Genomic DNA, 20,733 nt, shown 5'->3' with positions numbered 1-20,733 from the left:
TAAGGCAATACATGGTCATGGCTACAGCTGTTCCCTGCAGTCCATCACCTGCTTCACTTGCTCTTTCTGGAGTTAACACTTCCCATGGGCCATCTACCTGTAAATTCATACAGCATGGCACATGGAATAACTCTACCCTCTTTACTAACTCTTCCCAGCCAAATATCTAAGGACCCTATGCAGCTTTCAGGCTATGCAAAACAATTTCCTCTGGAACGTTTCAAATGATAACAATAACAAAAATTTAAAATAAAGAAAATGATCATTAAATTCTAATCAAATTATAATGATATATGCACCAAAATAAAATAAAATAAAATTATATGCATTGCATTTTCTTGGTTGCCTGACCTGTTACATCAGAGTAGCATCAAAGAGACTCCACTTAATGACTAAGTTAACATCATCTGATACTTATAAGTAGGATTGGAAAATAAAACTACCTTAAGGAAAAAAACAAAAACAAAAAACAAAATACTATGAGGCCACATCTCTACAGGAACCCTTGAGAAAAGAAAGATCACAAAAATAGGACTTAAATCTACTTCATGCTAGCTTCTCAACATCTCTGGCAGCCTGTGTGTTCATTATTGAGGAAATTTTCTCCCTGGCTTGAAATGGCTGGGTTTGCAATCTCAGGTTCAGTGATAGAGCATCTGGCTTTGGATATATTTCATGACCCAGGTACCCACATCATCATTCAAGGTTACTTCTTCACAGAACAAAAATCAAAAGACTGCAAGAGGGTTTGATCATGTTCTTAGATGATGCAAATGCAGTCTTTCAGAAAATCTGGGTGGGGTCACACCCCAAACCATCCATAATCAAATCTATGCACTAAATTTCTTCTCTCAAGGAGTCACTGAGTAGGAGAGCATAGCTAAGCAACTTGAGTTAATTACCTTGGTCTAGGGTAGGAGCTGAAGAGGTTGAAAGGTCAACCGGAGGGGCCAAGTGCCTAGTGAGAACATGAAGCAAATTCTTGAGGCAATAAATACCGTGAAGAGGAGAAACTGACAGCAGACTGATAAGAGGTATGGAGAGATGTAACGGCACTGTGGGAGGAACCAACTGGCCAAGTGGAGAAAACGAAGACAGCACCGAGTTTCCAGAGGTGTCCAAATTTCAAGAACTCTGCCTGTTATTTCACGATCCCCTCAAGGTAAACCCTTATTGGTTATTGCTGCTGAGATGAGTTCCTGCTCCCCTGTGAACAGTGACGATCTGGAGTAGAAAAGTGAATCTGAGAATCAACAAAAGACAAGAAGCCACTGGACCTGCTCCGAAGACTTCTTACGAAGAAGGCAGTGAGCGTGCTCCCAAACACTGCTTCTGTTAGTGGCTTACAAGTCACCACTGTATTGCAGAGAGATCTGTTTTTTCTTTCTGAACCTGGGCCAGCCTCACATACTTATCTGATGCAAAGAATACAGTGGAAGAATAGTCCAGCAGAAGTCCTGCAGCTTCTGCTAAAGATGAAGACTCCATTTCAGAATCAAACTACCAAGTCCAAGCTACACAGAGAAGCAAACAGTAGATGTTCTCTGAAAAATTGCCCCAGTTATTAGCAGCTGACAGAGAAAATTAGTGCCAGCCATAAAAGTTCACCATTTTGTTATCCACTTCAGGCTAGGTTTTAGAAGATTCGTCCCCAGCAGCCCCTTGTTAACAATATGGAGACCCTGACTGAGACTCTCCCAGCTGAGCCCACTCAATACAGAGAACTTAGAGAAATGATGGCAAAACATCACTGTGTGAAGCCAGACGTCTTCAGTAGATACTCAAGTCTAGAACCAGAACCTCCATGCAGTATAGTCCAAGATGAAATAAAAGCTATATTTAAAAGATGTGGGTTCAGGGTGCAGCTTGGTAGTGGTGCACTTAGCTAATATATATGAGAAGCTGGTTTTGATACCCAATGTTATGGTTTGATATGAAATATTACCAGAAAACTCATGTTTCCGAGGCTTGATTGCCAACAGTGATCTTCTTGTGTCTATACCATGATAAATTCAATGATAGATTCTTAGTTTGATAGTGTTACTGGGGGGTGAGGGGCAGTTGAAATGAACAGGTTGAGCTAGTTGGGAAGATTACTATGGCTATGTTTGTAAATGTATAGTCTGTCTCCACCATTTTGTTTACTCTCTATTTCCTGTCTACCAGGAAGTAACCAACATCCTTTGACCAAGCCTTGCTGCCAAGTCTTTGTTTTGTCACAGATCTAAAATGGAAGCCAAGTGACCCTGGACTGAAGCCTATGAGAGTGTGGGACAATGAGCCAACAATAAACCATGGGATATTGCCACTGTGACAAAAGCTCCCATTGATAGTATGGCAGAATGGATTAGGAATGTCAAGAACTCTCAAGGTGGCATAGGGCCTCAGTGGCTGCTGCAGTCAGACCCCAGTGCATTTCCCTGTCCCCCGAGAAAACTGAGTATGATTACATGTCGTCCTCTCCAAAAAGCCAAAGGGAAACACTGTCACCAAATCTAAAATACATGTACCATAAGCTCAAAAGAAAAGAGTTTTTGATTATTTTATTATATCTGATAATTCTTAAAAATTTGATGTGAAAACTTTTGAAAATAACACTTTTAGTGTGTCCAAGGAGGGTCCAACCATGTGTTTACTACTCATCTTGACTTGGAGACCCCGGGAAACATGCTGTAGAGACAACGGCGATAAATTTTATTATGGACAGAAAGACACATGACAGGAAGCCGAGACACAGAGACCACCAAATCTGTCACTGAAATTTTCCATATTTAAAAGATCACTTTTAGTTTTGGTGCTGAGAACTGAGCCCAGACCATGAGTGTGCTAGGTGAGTCCACTACCACAAGGCTGTACCCCAATGTTCTTTGTACTTTTTAATTTTGAGACGAAGTCTCACCAAGTTATTTATACTGGTCTTTAACTCACTCTGTAGGTCAGGTAAGTCTTAGCCCAGCAATTAATTCTCCTTCCTCAACCAAGTAGCTACAATTATAGGTCTAGATCAACTGCTCTGGCAATGAAAATCACTTTGAAGAACAGTTTTGACTTTGAAGCTGTTTCCTTTATCAAATGTTTAAGAGTCTGATGGCAAAATGCCATGTATTATCTGAGGTCATTGGAATATGTTAGCGAGTGGAAGGCATGTCCATTACGTGGTAAGAAGAGAGACATAGAAAATGGAGAAATTATGAGAAATACAAACATCATATAGAAAGATCTCTTGTAAATGGCAAGAGCCACAGTAGGAGAGAGGAAGGAGAGAAAAAAAAGTAGAAAGAGAAGAAGCATCTGTAGTAAGGCAAAAGGAGAGGTCACCTGTGGCAGGAAGCATTGAAATTTTGAGTTTACTCAACACTGAATATAAGTTAAAATTATAAGACTCTGAAGGAAATATTGTAGTCTTGGTTAGAAACCTTCTGTTGGTTAATTAACCATGACACACTGTCCTAACTACAGGAATCTCTATGTCACAGCTCTGTAGCTACAAACATCTGTAACAGACACCTTCAAGATAAAGCAGCGTTGCAGCCTGGGAAGTCATGATCCCACTTAATGCTCTTTGCTGACAAGCAAGGCCCTGAGGAAAAGGCTAAGCTTAGATCCGGCCAGCATGGGGTGCTCCTGGAGCACCAGGCGTGAGCACAGCACTCAGAAGCAATCATTTACACTTCTGAGGGATATGCGCTCAGATGTAGTGAAGAGCTACCTAACTCAGGATAATGGTAACAGTGGGGAAGGAGGGAGGGAAGGCCACCAGACAGCTCCAGAAGGACCCCCAGTTGCACTTTTCCAGTCTGCAATTTTACCATAACCTAGAGTCGTACCATAGATTCATATCTTTGCATTTCCCACAGTTTTTTTTTTTCAAAATAAACATTAATTTCAACCAAATGTGATACAAAAATGATGAGTAATAAAGGTTTGCCTTAAAAGTAGCACCTAGGGTCCTGAGGCCAGAGAGATAGCTCAGCAGTTAAAAACACCAGCTACTTTTACCAAGGATCCAGGTTCGATTCCCACATGGTGGTTTACTATTCCCAGGGGAATTGACACTTTCTTCTAGGTGCCACAGGCACCAGCAACACAGTTGGTCCACAGACATACAAGTGAAATACCAACAAATAAAATAAGATAACAACAAAACATTAGAAGTTTCTGGGACATCACTGAAATGGTTAAGGGGTTAAAGCACTAACTAGCTGCCAAGCTTGATGGCCTGTGTTTGGTGACTGGAAACCAAGTAATAGAAAGAGAGAGCCAGTTCTTACGATTTATCCTTTGGCCTCCACATGCATGTGCACATGGACACACACACACACACACACACAAGTAAGTATATGGCCAGCACAGTGATATACATATGTAATCTCAGCACTCAAAGATGAGAAAAGGAGACCTTGAGTTCCGGTCCAGTTTTGGTTACACAGCAAGATCCTATATCAAAGAAACAACAGCAAAATTAACTAATACACATCTACAAAAGCAGATACAAAATTCATAAACATACGAGAATACAGAAGCTGGGCCTAATGGCCAGGCCTGTAATTCAAGGTACTCAGGAGGCCAAAAGGAGAAGGAGAACAGGTTCAAGGTCAGTCTGGGCAACTTAAGGAGACCTTGCTTTTAAGTTGAAATTAGAGGGGAAAAAGTGGTTGTGAGATACAGTTCAGGGTTGTCATACAACACCCAAGGCCTTAGGTTCACTCGCTCCCTAAAACCAGAGAAGAAAAAGAAAGCAGAAATATAAGCAGACAATAGCATGAGGCCCTGACCATCTGCTAGGGAGAGTAACTAGATTACATTTCCTACCTTTCCAATCATGCTATCCTGTTTGCAGATGTGCAGACAGGCACATGTGTGTGCATGTACAGGAGTACATGTATGCACATGCAATAGGGAGGCCTGACAGTGAAGCCCAGTGCCTTTCTTAGTCCTGCTGCACCTTCCTTATCAAGGCTGAGTCTTTGGCTAATTTCAGCTAGTCTGGCTGGTCAGCTCGCTTTGGAGAATTCCTAGCTCTGCTTCCAATAAGCTGAGATCACAGGAAATCCACAGCTCCCAGTTGGCTTTTACATGGACGTTTCAGATGACAGCTCCAGTCCTCACACTGTGTGACCAGTATTTTACCCACTGGGCCATCTCTCTAGCTCTGGCTGTGATATTTTTACCTATCATTTCTAGAAAATCATCTTATCAGTGACTTTTTCCCATGGACGAATACAAACTCACGACATCACATGCACTCAGGTATGTACACATGTGAGCGCACTAAAACCAGGAAATATCGGGGCTTCATTACCACAAGTGCAACCACTGCCTTTACAAAAACTGTGACAGAATTTTATTTTCTACTGACATAGAAATAATTTTCTTTCTTCTTTCTTTCTTTCTTTCTTTCTTTCTTTCTTTCTTTCTTTCTTTCTTTCTTTCTTTCTTTCTTTCTTTCCTAAGTATGAGCTCTGTAAAATAAGGGGTATTGAAACAGTTTTTCTGGTGAGTATTATAATTTCATGCCAGATACTTTCTTTTTTAAAAATAATCCTAGGACCACATCTGTCTTTCCTTACCTGGTATTTAATAAGATCAAAAGAGCAGAGGATTTCAGACTGCTCACACTCCTCACCTAGACTTTAATCCTTTATTCATCTGGATGCATAGAAGAGAGAATGACTACAACCCAAATATTATCAGCATTGTATGCTTTGATTATTTATTTATTTATTTAGGTAGAGTTACAGCAAGAAAGCATTCACGACATACTCAAAGCTTAATTTCAGGTTAATTTCTAGAGTTGCTGGCAGGGCTGTGCTCACATGTCTTTTTCTCTACCAAATTTAACAACAATGTGTCCCCTACCAGTCACACTGTTTTACAGAAGGAGCCATGACCAACAAGGAAAAGGCTGGAAAGAAAAGGTGCATGTATCTTTTGTTCGAGGGGAGCTTGGGGACCCAAGTTCTCTCAGAATTCTTGTATTGCTGAGTGTAATTTAAAAACCAGAAATTCTACTCAGAGAAAAACACTATCACAAAGATTTCTTTACAATGGAAGAGTTTATAAACTTCACTCTTAGCATCTAGTTGAGTTACAAATTATGGTGAAAATATCACTACTATTCACTGTGGATCTATAAAAAAAAAGCTCAGGATTTTATACTAGAACTAATCTCAGTAAGAAATTTAAACTTTCTTTTTTCTTTTTTTTAAATTGGATATTTTAATTATTTACATTTCAGATGTTATACCCTTTCCCTATTTCAGCCCCCAGAAACTCCCTAACCCATCTCCCTTCCTCCTGCTTCTATGAGGGTGTTCCCCCACCCACCCACCCACTCCTGCCTCCCCACCCTCGAATTCCCCCACACTGGGGCATAAAGTTTCACCTTTGCCCTTTTATATGAGCCTGCTTTTAAAAAAATACTATTTTATGAAAATAACAAGAAACAGGATACGTTTTATTGAGATGCCGATGACTGACTCTCTCCAAATGGCTGATCGAGTTCATTCTTCTAAAACAAGTAAAGAACTGAGATCAGCCAAGCACTGTGAAGATGTAGGTTGCGAGCCAATCATCTTTTCGTATTTTCCCTGTTGGCAAAACCATTGTAAACCAGAGATGGCTTTGTTCAAAGAAACGAACAGCTTTGGTTGACGTGAGTGAAAAGTCAGCCATGTGTGCTAACACTCAGCACTAACGCACCACGGCGGGCTCCCAGGGACTTAAAAGTCAGCGCCCAGTGATGCTTGGCTGAGCTAAAGCAAGAAACTGCTCATGTGACACGAGGTCACAGAACCCTTTGTGCTCTCAATCACACAGACCAGCCCATAGAACTCATGACTTTCTACAGTGTACACCAGCTCTGAAAGGGAGAAACAAAAAAAAAAAAAAAACAAAAAACAAAAAAAAAACCAAAAACAAAACAAACCTAGGAGATGCTGCTATAATGTACATACACAGACACAAATACAAATACACACACACACACACACACACACACACACACACACACACACACACACAGAGGCATGCAAACATCCATTTTACTCCCTCCTCCGTTCTTTGCTCCCTATATGACTGCTGAACTGAACTGAACTGTAAACTCTTCTTAAAGCCTTGGCAAATGTGGGGAGGGGCGCAAAACCAGGGATGAACTTCAGAGGCTGCCTGTGAGGTAAAGGGTGGCAAACCTCATTTCACAGATATTTTAAGTAGCTGTAAAGCCCAAGTGGCTCCAACTTTAAGCCTGTGTTTAGATCAAGCTTGAAAGGGACTGCATCTCTTCACAATAGCTAGGCACCACTTGTGATGCCAATCTGTGCTCTGTGTTTGAAATGGGCCACCGTACTTGAAAACAAGACCACCTACAGAGGGGCACCTTGACAATGCATGCCACAGTCAATCTCTGCGGCAGCCAAATGCATGCACAGGCATTAAGGAAAAAAAAAAAAAAAAAAAAAAAAAAAAAAAAAAAAAAAAAAAAAAAAAAAAAACATCTCCAGGCTCCATGCCATGATGGTGGCCTGCCTAGAGTCATAGAATGCATTCACATTTTAAATTCTTACATTATTCTAATATCAAGTGTCTACGAAGTTTAAAACTGTAATCTACAAAATACAAAATGAAACCTCCCCCTTTTCCTGACTAAAGTACCCTGCTGTGGCAAGGCTCTTTGCAACAGACTCAAGGACTGGGCTAGACTCAGCCTAGGAAGACAGACATATCTAGTCAATATCTTAGCCTCATTGCAAAATTCTGAAGGACTGCGCTAGATCCAACCCATGGAAGCACCCATGTAAATGTTAAAACAAGCTGGAGAGTTGGGTGGCTCAGTAGGCGAAGGCAGATAGTGCTCTTCCAGAGGGTCCCAGCTCAGTTCCCAGCAAAGACCTCAGGCTGCCCACTACTGTTTGTAACTCCAGCTCCAGAAAACATAACTCTTGACTTGGGCATGAACACACTTGATACACATTCACAAACACACACACTAATTAGTTAGTTAGTTAGTTAGTTAGTTAGTTATAAATAGAAACCCTTGCCACTCGAATGGCAAAGGCAGGGTTGCTCAAGATGAAGTTAAGAGAAAGGACGTCTGAACTCTGATTATTACGGTGCATCCTTTGCACCGAGGGCATAAAGGATCCCCTTTTCCATCCTCAATGCTCCTAGAGTTACAGAACAAGGGACCCTACCTGGCCACTTCTGACAGGTCAGTGATCAAACAAAGAGTCAGGCAGCAGTCAAATTCCATCCTCTCTTGAAGTTACTAAGAACAAGGACTCCTGGCAGCTTCTACATTCAACATGAGGCAAGACCGTGAGCCTTTTCCACAAAAGCATTTCAGGTGTCAGCCCAACTTCTACATTCAATGGTTTTCAAGGAGAAAAAGAAAACAAAAAATGTGTGTATTTGCTGTATGACCAGGCCAATTAAAAAAAAAAAAAAAAAAAAACAGAAAAATGTGACCTCATGTTTTCTTATATGAAAAGTTACTTAAGATTAGCGAATGAATATTCCAATATTGTAGTGCCTGGGTGATCAAAGTCTGTTTACTTAATGAACCTTATCTTTAAATGGCTCCAGCCTTTGTACAAGAGTTAATTTTCCTGAAGTATTTGCAGTCACATGGACAAACCGGCCCATGAGACAACGCCAGCGCCAGACAATGTTCTGCTGAGCTTCAGAACAAGATGCAGGCTGCTCACCCATATCCCAAAGCAATCAGTCCACACATATCTGACAAGGCAGAACACTTTCGGCCAGCTGCTTCTCAGCCTTTCTCCCCCAAAATCATTGGAGCTGGAATGTTGGTGGCCACTAGCAAGACAGAGGAAAGCAGAGAGCTGGAGTGGCTGACTTCAAGCTACAGACTTTCCTGCTTGACCCAGCAGAGGATGCCATGGAAAACAAGATGCTACAAGGAAAATTCAGAAAGGGCTGGTAAAAGGTCTTGTAAGGGCCAAACACCTCCTTGGCCCATGAGCTGACTGCAGAACTGACTCCAAGCAGTGAGAAACGTTAACAGGCACGAATGAAAAGAAGACAGAAAGACCAGCAGTTCACCCTTCACCTCAGAAAACAAAGCCTGTTTAGGAAACACTGGCCTTATACTGACTCTGCAGTCAAACAGATGCTTTAGTGTATCCTTGCTGTTCATGGCACTGAGACGTAAATGAAGACCGGCTTTCCGATATAGAAACTGAGAAAAGGTACTTACACAGCCTCCAGCAAAAATCTCTGCCAAAAGTGGGACGGAGCCATCTTTGTGCATAAATTTATCTCTCACAAAATCATTCACCTTAAAGAGAAATATTTATAGAAGCTGATGAAAAATATAAAGTCATTAAACATATATAAATATACATCTGTCTATATAGGTTATTTTTTTCTCAGCCGTTTGCCTAAATTAATGGATCTTCAAATAATCTAAGAGAAAATTTTCATAGCATACAGGTAGTTTTTAATTTATATTATTATAAGCATATATATATATATATATATATATATATATATATATATATATATTGCACGTGCCTGATATTGGAGAAAAATTCAAAGGAAGATGGCCTAAAGAAGCAAAAATTTACAGATGTCCTGCAATTATAGAAGCATGAAAGGTAAACATATTGATAGTACAGATGAAAACATACATTTTATAAATTAAAAACTGTCTTCTAAGTTGTAATTAAAGTCATATTAAGTCTTTTAACAAAATTTAATTTAAAATAGCACTCCTCAGTGAAACAAATTTAGGCTGCTTGCTTGTTTTTTTTTCTTTTTCAGCTTAGTAAATATTCGGTATCTAAAACTTCCGGGGGTGGGGGTGGGGCTGGAGAGAGCAGTGGATCAGCAGTTAACAGTGTCTTATGTTCTTTTAGAAGATCCCAGTTGAATGCCTAGCACCAACGTCAAGTGATTTCTAACTGCCTGTAATCCCAGCTCTGGGACAAACCAAAACTCTCTTCTTGCTTTCAAGGCTACCTGTACACAGCTGTCATACACTTGCAGACATACACATAAAACATTGAGTATAATATTCTCTGGATGAGGAAGCACTATAAGCAATTTTAAGATACAACAATTATATTGTTTAGGCAGATACAAGCCAAAGATTAGCTACGTCACTGTCATGTCATAAGGTGACACGCAAAGCATTCAGAGACCAAGACTACATAGTCTCCTCTAAAGCCAGAGGAGACTTTCTAGGGCTCTGGACCTTAGGGATGTGCATCTATGCACTCCACAGACACTAAAATGGGTACCAACCACCTGAAGATGAGCTAGCTGGTGTGCAAACGTCAATGAGAACCCAGATCTCTCATTACTTAGCTTAGAATACTCCTAGTATACACCCTAAACATGTTCTCCATCAGCATCGAGAATAGCAGCAGGAGGACATAGTCATAAGTCCCCAAGCTTACTCAGCATTCTGGGTCTCTGACTCATGAATCAGGTAGGCTACTTGAACACTATAAGCCTCACTTACTGTGTGTACTCAGTGAATCAGACCTTGGACTGACGGGGTAAGAAGACACAGGTCAAGTGCCTACTATGGTAGGCACTGTAGGAACTTCACTGATGCTGTTGCTAGGATGAGAAGGCATGGGTGCAGCCACCTGCAATCATCTCTATGCTCAGGACAACATTTTAGGATGTTTAATGCTACATGAAGAACAAGGAGAAGGTCTGTGTGCTGACTGCTCTGACCACCAAATTCATCAGCACGGTGGAAGAACCACAAGCCTGACGCATCCTAGAAGAATACCTGCTAGACTGTTGAGTCTGTGTAAATTCCCTTAATAAGAAGCCCCAATTCAAAGACTTACTGTAAGTTTTATGGCCTTCTCCGGGGCGACTCCCAGTAACTGTGGCAGCAAACCTAAAAATCAACAAGAAGCAGAGGTGTATTAAATAAATTAGCATTAACTACACAAATCAACAGCTCTGCAGAGGGGATCACCACTTGAAAACTGGGGCAATCTCTGCTGCAATTTTCTGCTATTACCTTTAATGAGAACACTTGTGACGGAATTTAAGAACCAGCTTCTAATAGCCACATCAGCCCCGAGTAAATTCTCTTCCACATTCTGGACCATTTGCACATTGGGTAAGTCAACAGTGTTAGTAATACAGGAAACCTCATTATCTCGGGAAGTTTGCTCCTTCCCCTCTGCCTCCTCCTAACACCCTTCCCAGACCCACTAAATGCTCACAGTGCAGTCATTCAGTCACTGACCAACCGTAACTCAGTGATGAGCACCAACAAATAAGGGGCAGGATCTTATGAAGGGAAAGGCCTTTCTGGAACTGGACAACTGGAGAAGATTAATTGCTAAGTGAAGAATAGAGCAGGAATAGAAAACAAGGGAGAGTGAGTCTGTGTGCTCTAGAAATGAGAAGGACATGGGCCTAGCCCTTATAGAGTGAATGAGAGGAGAGTGGTACAGGTGTGCACCAGATGCTGTTTCTATCAGAGGCCAGGAGACTCAGCCTACTTATTCTGTTAGGCGAGAAGCGTGTATGTATGTATGTACATATACGCACACATATACACATACATAAACACACTCACACTTTTTCTTTTCTTGTCCTTTTACAGGCTTACTATGTAGTTCTGGATGGCTTTAAACTGTCTATGTTGACCAGGTTGGCCTTGAATTCATACAGATCTGCCTGCCTCTGTCTCACAAGTGCTGGGACAAAGGGTGCATGCCACTGTGCCTGACACAAATTTATAGTTTTAAAAAACGACTAGCCACTTTGTGTGGAGATAGTGTAGTGTAGTGTAGTGTGTGAGTGTGTGAGTGTGTGAGTGTGTGTGTGTGTGTGTACATGCACATGCATGCAGCTGTGTCTCAGGAAGGGAAACTGAGGAAAAAAAATAATGGGACACAGGACAGTGTTCCAGTTCTTTATGGCATAAACAACTGGGTTGAACTGAGGAGGTTTGAGGCAACACATGGATTCTATTGGGGCCTCAAATTGGATTCGCAGCTTGAGAAGGTGTAGCCTCTGACATAATAGTCAATAAGACAGAGTAGCTCTGCTTTTCTAAACCAAAATTCAAACTCTTTTTATTTGTTCTTTTTAAGAAAATAAATAAGTAAAAATCAAAGAGAAGCCTTCCCTTGGAAACATGCCTAGGTGCCCTGGAGCCTGTGTCATTCTTCTCTCCTTAAGAAGGGTTTCATGTTCACCTTGGTCCACAAGTCACACACATAAACTCCACTAGCAGTTATAGCCCCTTCAGAGGGACAAGTATGATCACATACACTCTTAAAGGTACAGCCTGAGGTTAGAGCTTGTCCTTCTGAGAGACAAGTCTGATCACATATACTCTTAAAGGTACAACGTAAGGCCAGAGCTTGCAGCCTGTGAACTGTATGCTTCCAAATCTGGACATGTGCTTGATTGAGTAGCCCAAGTTTTCAAACATAATCCAGCCATGCTCTTTGCCAAGACAGAAGAGCACAGCTGACAGCCTTGGGCCTCGTTGTGATGTCTGTTTAAGACAGGCAACGCTCCATTTTTTAGACAGAATCTATGTATCCAGTCACCCAGGTACCCACCCTACCCTATGGCAGACATCAGCAGACCAGTGCCCAGTACTGGCTTTCATTTTTCCATCCTGTTGGCATCTTCACAGTAGAAATAAGCTTCCTCTTCAGCTCATGGTAATAACGGGGGATGGGAACTAAACACCCCGTAACAACTTCATGTTTTAGGAAAAAGGAGAGAAAGTCCATTTCACTGTGGAACGAAATGACGAGGATGGTGACATTCATGAAGACTGAAGACACACTACATGCCAGGCACCATTTGATGTCTCTATTATCTCATTTAATCCTCATAACCACCCTTGGAGAGAGAAAACTAGGGTTTGCAGAGGTTACGTAACGTGTTTGGTAAGTGGTGAGCTGATGCCAAACCTTCGTTCTTTCTAGCCAAGAGCTTATACTAGTAGACAACACTCAATTGCCACGGGGTTAGTAAGTATCTCCTACTCAGCCTCTGCGGCTCCCTGACATGACCTGCTGGGGTCCTCCAGCCTTTGAATTTCTAACACATTCTCCACACGGCTATATTTTTCAGATCTTACTCTATTCCTGGGGTTTCTGCTAAGAGGATAATATGCAGGCTACTAAGAGCTAAGTAAGCAGTCGGTGAATTAGCAACCTGAACTCTGTGAATGGGAACTGGGCCATCAAGGAGCTCTCTCCAGAAACAGGACTCACTGTTCTCTGAGGTAATGCACCCCAATTTGCACAGGAGCATAAAATGAAAAGATGTCTCAAACGGTGCAGGGAAAATGGTCCGTTAGATGCTAGGCATGTACTAAGGCCACAAGGAGGCAGAATCCATAAGTAAGCAAAGAACCTGGGTTGGTGGAGTGAAGAGAATGTGAGGCACAAAGTATGAGAAAAAGAGGAAACAGTCTAAAAAGAGCAGAGCACCTAGATGATAGAGTGATGGCCAGAGCACCTTCTGGCAGGCTCCAGGCTAACTGCTGTCCTTGGCTTGCTGGGAGATTATGCCTTTACTCGGTATGGTGGTTTGAATAGATGTAAAACCAGGCAGGCTCCAGGCTAACTGCTGTCCTTGGCTTGCTGGGAGATTATGCCTTTACTCGGTATGGTGGTTTGAATAGATGTAAACCCCATAGACCCATGTGTTTGAATGTTTGTCTCATAGGGAGTGGCACTATCAGGAGGTGTGGCCTTGTTGGAGAAAGTGTGTCACTGTGAAGGTGGGCTTTGAGGTCTGTATGCTCAAGCTCTACCCACTGTAAAATTAGTCATCTTCCTGCTCCTCTTGGATCAAGACATAGAACTCTCAGTGCCTCCAGCCCCATGTCTTGCTTTCCGCCATGATGATAATGGATCAAACTTCTGAAACTGTAAGCCAACCCCAATTAAATGGCTGTGCTTATAAGAGCTACATTGGTCAAAGCATCTGTTCCCGGCAATAACACCCTAAGACAGGTGCTCTTGTGCACTCTTAGAAAACGCCCCTCTCCCCCTATACTTGCTAGCTTGGAGGATGCTGGGCTCTCTACAGTCTAGATGAGCAGAGGTGACACAGGAGGGAGTGGAAAGAGACTGCGGACTGCTGTCTTTGCCCTCTGCAAGCACTCTAGGGTGCACTTACCTATCAGCCTCTGAAGAAGCAACTTCCAATTCAAAGAAAGGCTCTGTTACCACCCAGTGATACATTAATTTCTCCTATGAAAATGTGGGCAACTGCCATTTAAACTAATTCTTACTCTCTGAAAATCTCCATTTTTCTTCTTTTGCATTCAGGCCACACCCCCACAAATGTTTAAATATTTATTTGCCACGTGTATTTTTTTTTCTCACCATTAAATTGTAGAGCAAAAACCTGAACACACTGTGATCAAAATGATGATCTCTTGTCTCTATAACTACCCTGTGGGTCTTCAAATGACTAATAAAAACCTGCTAGAATCAAATGGCTACAGTATTACAGAGTCACTTCAGCCACCCTTGAAGCAGACTGAAATTTGTCCTTCTTGCTAGAAATTTAGTGATGCATTTTGAACATCAAAAGATACAAAGCAGAAAACCTTAATTTAAGACTGAAAATAGAGCAAAACAAATTTGCATTCATGAAGCAAGCATTTCCCCAATACTTTCCACTCGTGTCTGATAGAATGATCTGGGATGGCCTACTAGTTTACCACAGGACACATCTAAAATATCAAGATCCCGGTCCTTTCAGAGTCAGCAAGATGACTGGAGATGGTGAAAGAATCACAGATCTAATAACAATGGTGCCATTTAGGGCATTTATTATACAGCAAGTATTACATCTGGTGTTTTACTTAAATTAATACAATTAATTTACATGACATTCTTTCTTGGTACAACACTACCACCACCATGGTCCTCCTCCCTCATCCTCCTCCTTCTCATCTTTCAAACCATGAAAAGAATGAGGCTGACTTCCCAGGAGCTGCAAGTCCCCTGACTGTTGGATGGGGAACACAGTTCACCTGGGCAGTCTTGCTCCGGGATGTCTACTCAGCTGGTTAGAACATGGCTTCACACTTTGGAGCTATGCTAAGGAGCATGGACCAAATTCTGTAGGCACATGAGGTGGCTTTTAAGACGAAGAGCAAGGTGTAAGAAGAAGTTCTAGAGGCAGTTAGAGGGTATCTGTCAAGGCTGGAGGTAGTAAAAAAAAAAAAAAGAAGAAGAAAAGAAAAAGTAATAAACAGAGATCACAAGTTTCCCTTTAAATGAAAACCTCTGAAAAAACAAACAAACAAGCTACACATCCATCCCTAAGACCTGGGTTGGGTTTTGGTGCTCAGCAAGGAAGTGGGAAGGAACTAGTCTTACCATTCTTGTTCTTAACTCTCCTATGGCTCCACAGGAAAGCACAGGTTATAATATGAGGCTACAGACAGGCCTTGACACTTTCAGCTTTGAGCAAAGGTCTCCTGAAGGAAGCATGAACTGTAAGACTGTAAAAAGTACAGGGGTGGGAATTCCAGTAATTCCTCTTTTTCGTGGTTCCCAGAGGAGGGGAAGATGGCTTAGTGGGCCTCCAGCTTCCATCTCAGTTGCAGCACCTCATCACAACCACACTTAGAGCTCAAGAACAGATGTGTTTGACATCTGGGTAACTCAGCAGAAAAAGCAGGTTTCTAATATAAGGTGTCTCTGGTGGTCCCGCCAGAAATTCATTTTAAACCACTCCAAAAAGAAACGGGATGTATGTGTGTGTGTGTGGTGTGTGTGTGTGTGTGTGTGTGTTGTTTCTAACTTGTCAAAACAGCAGTTCATTTTCCAATTGCCTCAGATGAAATTTATTAGTGTGGTTACTTCTCTAATCTTCTCTTCTTCGTTTAGCTCCAACAGCACACATGGCAATTCTTCCCTGGCACATTTTACCAGAAGGCCGCTAATGCGAGAAAAGATTTACAAGGCACAGAATTAATGCAGTATTTTCTCTTCAGATTTCACAGGCTGAAAATATAAATCACACTCTTTCTTCTCCCTTAAAGCAGCCAATGAGAACTGAGTTAGAGGGGAGGACACTGAGCTCTCACCGGGAGCCTGAGCTTCAGACCGCATCCCAAAAGGAGGTTCCTTCGAGTAACAAACTCAACTGTCATGTACCAAAGAACTTTTCATGAATACGTAAAAAATATTATGCAATTCGTAGGATTTCAGAGTTGACAAAAACTGGGAAAAAGCTTATTATCAATCCAAGCCCAATTAAAGCTTATTTATTCCTCAGAGTTGGTAGCAGCTGAATACCAAGGCATAAACTTTAGGATAGACAGATCTGGGTTACAATTCTGGGTTTGTACCTCTTCCTAGTTGAGATGTCATTATAACATTTGGCCTCAAAGTCTGAGTTTCCCCGTTGGTAAAGCAAAAATGCTAGTGACTACCTACTGTTTATTTTGAAAATTCAGCGAACAAACATTTACAAAGCACGGGGTCCTCATCCTGTTTTATACATTCAGAACAGTATTCTTCTTTCCATCTTTTCAAGCTGTAGCCTTGCATTGCTTCTGATTTCTAAGAGGCAATCCAGGTTGAGCAATGCTTTCCATCAGAAGTAGGTAAGGAATGCAATACTATTCACAGGACATCATGCCTGTTCTTGGATGAACTCTTCTTAATCAGGGGCACCTGAACTGAGCATCTAGATGGCCCCAAGTTAAATAGATGATAGATAGATAGATAGATAGATAGATAGATAGATAGATAGATAGATAGATATAGATATAGATATCACAGGAATAAGACAAATCTTCAATTGTTTATTTTATGTTAAAGTAAAATCTTTTATTTAAGTATTGATTTATTAAGTATTGATTTCTGTTGGTAAGCAACTGTTTACAATGTAGTGTCTCCTGGGTGGCTGAGAAGTCACGTGATTGAGGCCATGGGTCTGAGGCCCCCACTACAAGGTTTGTCTTCCAACTGTTATTTGTTGGCTGTGAAGTTGTCTGTCAGTGAACTTATCTTTTTGAACCTTCGTTTTCACCCTTTTCTCCATGAGAAAGATCACGGTTGCTCCTTCTTAGGCCAGTTACGAGGATAAAATGAATTTATACAAATCTTCAGAACAGTGCCAAGCACACAGTAAATGCTTCTAAGGTGGACTTTAATCACCCTTATCACCATCATCATAACAACACCGAACATTTTACTCTCTCTCCTCTTTCTTCATGGGAAACAGACTTCACATAGAGACTAAGCAGCCTGTTCCACAGCACGGTCTGCAGCAATACGCCCATGGTTGTTCATGGTCAGTGCCAACTCCCACACCAGGCTCTATCTATGCCTTTCATATTCAGCTTTTCTCTCTAGTAAACACACTGTTCAAACTTTACAGAGGGTGCCCTTCGTGCAACAAAACTGGGTGGATGACGTCACACCACACCTACTCTGCCGATAGGTCACGAGTACCAGGCTCTCTGGAGAAGCCAGTGATCAGAGATCGATCGGGCTGATTGTGCATGGACATCTGTGGCCAACACAAGTGCTGCTCTAACCATGCTCTACAAGTCAAGCAGGTCCATCAAAGCAACAGGGTCTTTAACAAGGAAGAAACTCAAAACCTAAAAGTTCAAACCAAAGAGAGGCAGGGGTGCTCAGCCCTGAGAAAGGTGGTCCAGCCTACACACAACAGGATGGAAGGCATGCAGGGTGGAATTCAGTGGGGAAAATGATACACATGACACCCTTAAGCCCTTTGAGCCCAGTGGCAACCCTCTTGTGTTGTCTTACCCTCCTGACCTCACCGAGGAGGCCACTACACTTGTTCCCAAGTCCCCAGAGAGCACCTCCTTGCTTTGAAAATGAGATTAACCCCCACTATCATCCCTGCATGCAGCCTGCCTTACAGCTTTTACTCTCATTCCTTTCCCTCCACACCAGTTCAAGCATTCCATCCTCCTTCCTCCTCAATGCACAGTCATCTGCTTCTGACTCCTACAGCCCCAGGCAGTAGGGCTCCTCCACCTTCCCAAACACACTATCCTGTTTCAAAGCCTCACTGCAGTCCTGTTCTCCACAGGCTCACAGGCTCTACAGTGGCTAGATTATGAGGCCAGAAGAGGGGAGGGAGAAGCAGTCGGGTTTTCCACACCTGTTTCCAGGGTCCCCATGCTTTATTAGAATCTTTGACCACAGTCTACAATATGGTTCGGCATTCTTTTGGGAGTCTAAGTATTAAGACATAAATATGAATGGCACCAATAAAGGTCTAGAAAAAAAAAAAAAAAACGGTCTTTTGATGCTTCTATTTTGTTTGAGGCTTCCCAGAAGTAAAGACTGTTAAGAAGTGTCAAACCGTCTTCTGTATTCTAGTACCTTTCCAGATGCTGGCCATTTAGTATTGAAACTATGAGGTTTAATCTGTTTCTATCTGAACAAGGACAGCAGCTGCTCAAAGACTACAAACAGCTCCAGAAGTTTTTAACAAATTTGTTATTAATTTCTCTTTCAGGTTCCAAAAATTTGTCATCCTCCCAAATTTGCTGAGCTCATCACTATTCCCATCCAGTGCTCTGAGTGCCCCCAACCCCCGCCTTCTCACCAACCTCAGTTCAAGTGTGTGTCACCTCAGTGTCTACCAAAAGCTTCCTGTGCTCCCTAAACTTCGGAGTATCCAAGTTTTTTTGCTCACCCTTGGTTTCCTACAATCAAATATCTGTTCTTTGGGTTCTACAATTTAACATTATTAAATGAAAATGTTAAAAAAAAAAAAAAAAAAAAAAAACAGGGCAGGAAAATTAAACCCAAAGTAGCCCATTCTGCACAAAATGAACATTCCACTGGACAAGAGTGATCACATGTCTCAAGGAAGTTCACAGAGTAACTGTGGTGATGTTGGTGTTATTAAACGATGCCAATAAGAGTTATGAAAACATCAATGGCTTTATTTTAGCATGAAGATGTCTGGATCTATTTTTAGCCACAAGAGCCAAGTATGAAGAAGGGCTTTCATGAGAACCCTACTGAATCTAGATTCGGCCATAAACTATAACAAGAGACTTGGTTTAAACCAGCTAGCTGCCTGCCAACTTTCTTTCTAGAACATATACAGATCAATGGCTTCCTGAAATATCACCCCAGCATCCTCTAGATGTCACCTTGAGAACATGCCAGGATGGAGGATGACTGCTTTGAACCACAAAAACAACATGAAATCAACAGTTCTGAAATTCGGCACACAGGATTCAACAGGCTGACTAGAAAATGTTTTATATTTGTGGAAATTAATTTTATTTGTCAATAAATACTTATCCCAATTAAGGTATGGCTCATAAAATGATCTAATTTGCTTTTCAGGAATTTTTTTTTTTTATTTCAAAAACAAACTTTAGGGATCTCACGCCAATCAATAGAAACAGAAATCCTTCAAGAAATGTTTCTGATGTACTCTGACTTCTCTTGAATATATTCCCTGTCCTCAAAGTCCTCCCAATGTGTAAGACATCTCAGGTTACCACCTGGGCCCTGCAGAAGACAGGAGGGTGCTGTAAGTTCAGAAGCAGCAATTAGTTGTTTCTGGAACGTTAAGAACATTTGATTATGGATGACTACCCAGCAATTGTTTCTCTTAGACCAGCTCAGACTCTGGCAGGCCAATGAGTGACTTGATTTACTCAAGCAGTTCACTCAAACCAAGGGAACTGTCAGGGAATTCATTCAAGTTTCAAACACCTTTGAGTGAGTTAAATCGGTCTGGAAACCCTGGAGGAAACAAAGATTTTTAGAGTGACTTTGGGGAATCCTGGATTATCTACTTAGCCCTAAGGGTGAAATGTTCAAAATTTACAAAAATACCTGAGGAGTCATTTTCTGGTAAAGAAAGTCACCTGCCCTGCAGAGGGGTTTGAGGCCCGAGTCATCCTTCGAGGATCTTTTCCAGTAACCAAGAGTTGTGTAAGAAAACCACAGTGGTCCTGGGGATGGAGCGACAGGGCCCTACACTGGGCACAAAGAGTGAGTGCTCACGAGAGAACCATGTTTGCTTTCTCAAAGGCACTCCACTGCACGCCATTGCTGGCACTCAGTCTTCCTGGTGACCACTGGCAGTGACTCCGACATGTGCTCTGATTACTGCCTGGTAACTTGCCACGCTCTGCTCTGTGCAGACGCTGCCAGTTGAAGAAGAAAAAGCCAACTGAGCCCTAAAGCACTGCTCGTTCACTCGGGTTCGATTGGGAACTCCTTCTAAATACAAAACCACCTTCCTGTGTTCCTGACGTATGAAATGCGGCAGGGAGGTATTAAGCTTAGAATAAAAACACATGATGAAGAAATGCCTGCTTCGACAGTGTTTGCCACTGTCAAAGCAGCAAACATATGTAGTTTGTGAGAGCGTATGCCGAGAGAGTTTCTAACAGGCAAGAAACCGCATTTGAAACAAAGTCTCAAATTATCTTATTTAGGAAACACAATGGAGAAAAATTTTATCTCCTGCAAATTCTAAAATGTGAGAGAATGCTCAATATTTTATAGCGCCTCTATAAATCAGATATGCTCCAGTATTTCAATTACTGTCAGTCCGGTGTAGTATCAACAGCAAGTTTATATTCTCCAAGTTGAAATTTGACCATTGTCCTCTATAATTATAAATCTTCAAAAGCCAATTCCATTACACATAAAGAGAAACGTAAAGAAAGCTGCACAAGGATTTGTTGTATATATGAAATGAGTTCGTATACAGAGGCCAAGTCTC

At 41.7% G+C, this 20,733-nt stretch overlaps 1 protein-coding gene across 1 annotated transcript in view; it reads right to left on the bottom strand.

Annotated features, from left to right (window-relative positions):
• The window catches only part of Slc25a13 (solute carrier family 25 member 13), a 169,821-nt gene that overhangs the window by 44,889 nt on the left and 104,199 nt on the right, over positions 1 to 20,733 (bottom strand). The window contains exons 12-13 of the mRNA XM_034519298.2: positions 10,827 to 10,879; positions 9,218 to 9,298 (exon numbers count right to left, since the gene is read on the bottom strand). Coding sequence (XP_034375189.1) covers positions 9,218 to 9,298; positions 10,827 to 10,879 — 134 coding nt within the window. The remainder of the gene's footprint in view (positions 1 to 9,217; positions 9,299 to 10,826; positions 10,880 to 20,733) is intronic.

The sequence above is a fragment of the Arvicanthis niloticus genome, chromosome 15 (assembly GCF_011762505.2).
Source record: "Arvicanthis niloticus isolate mArvNil1 chromosome 15, mArvNil1.pat.X, whole genome shotgun sequence".
NCBI classification, from domain to species: Eukaryota; Metazoa; Chordata; class Mammalia; order Rodentia; family Muridae; genus Arvicanthis; species Arvicanthis niloticus.
This window is presented reverse-complemented; position numbering and strand designations above follow the sequence as displayed.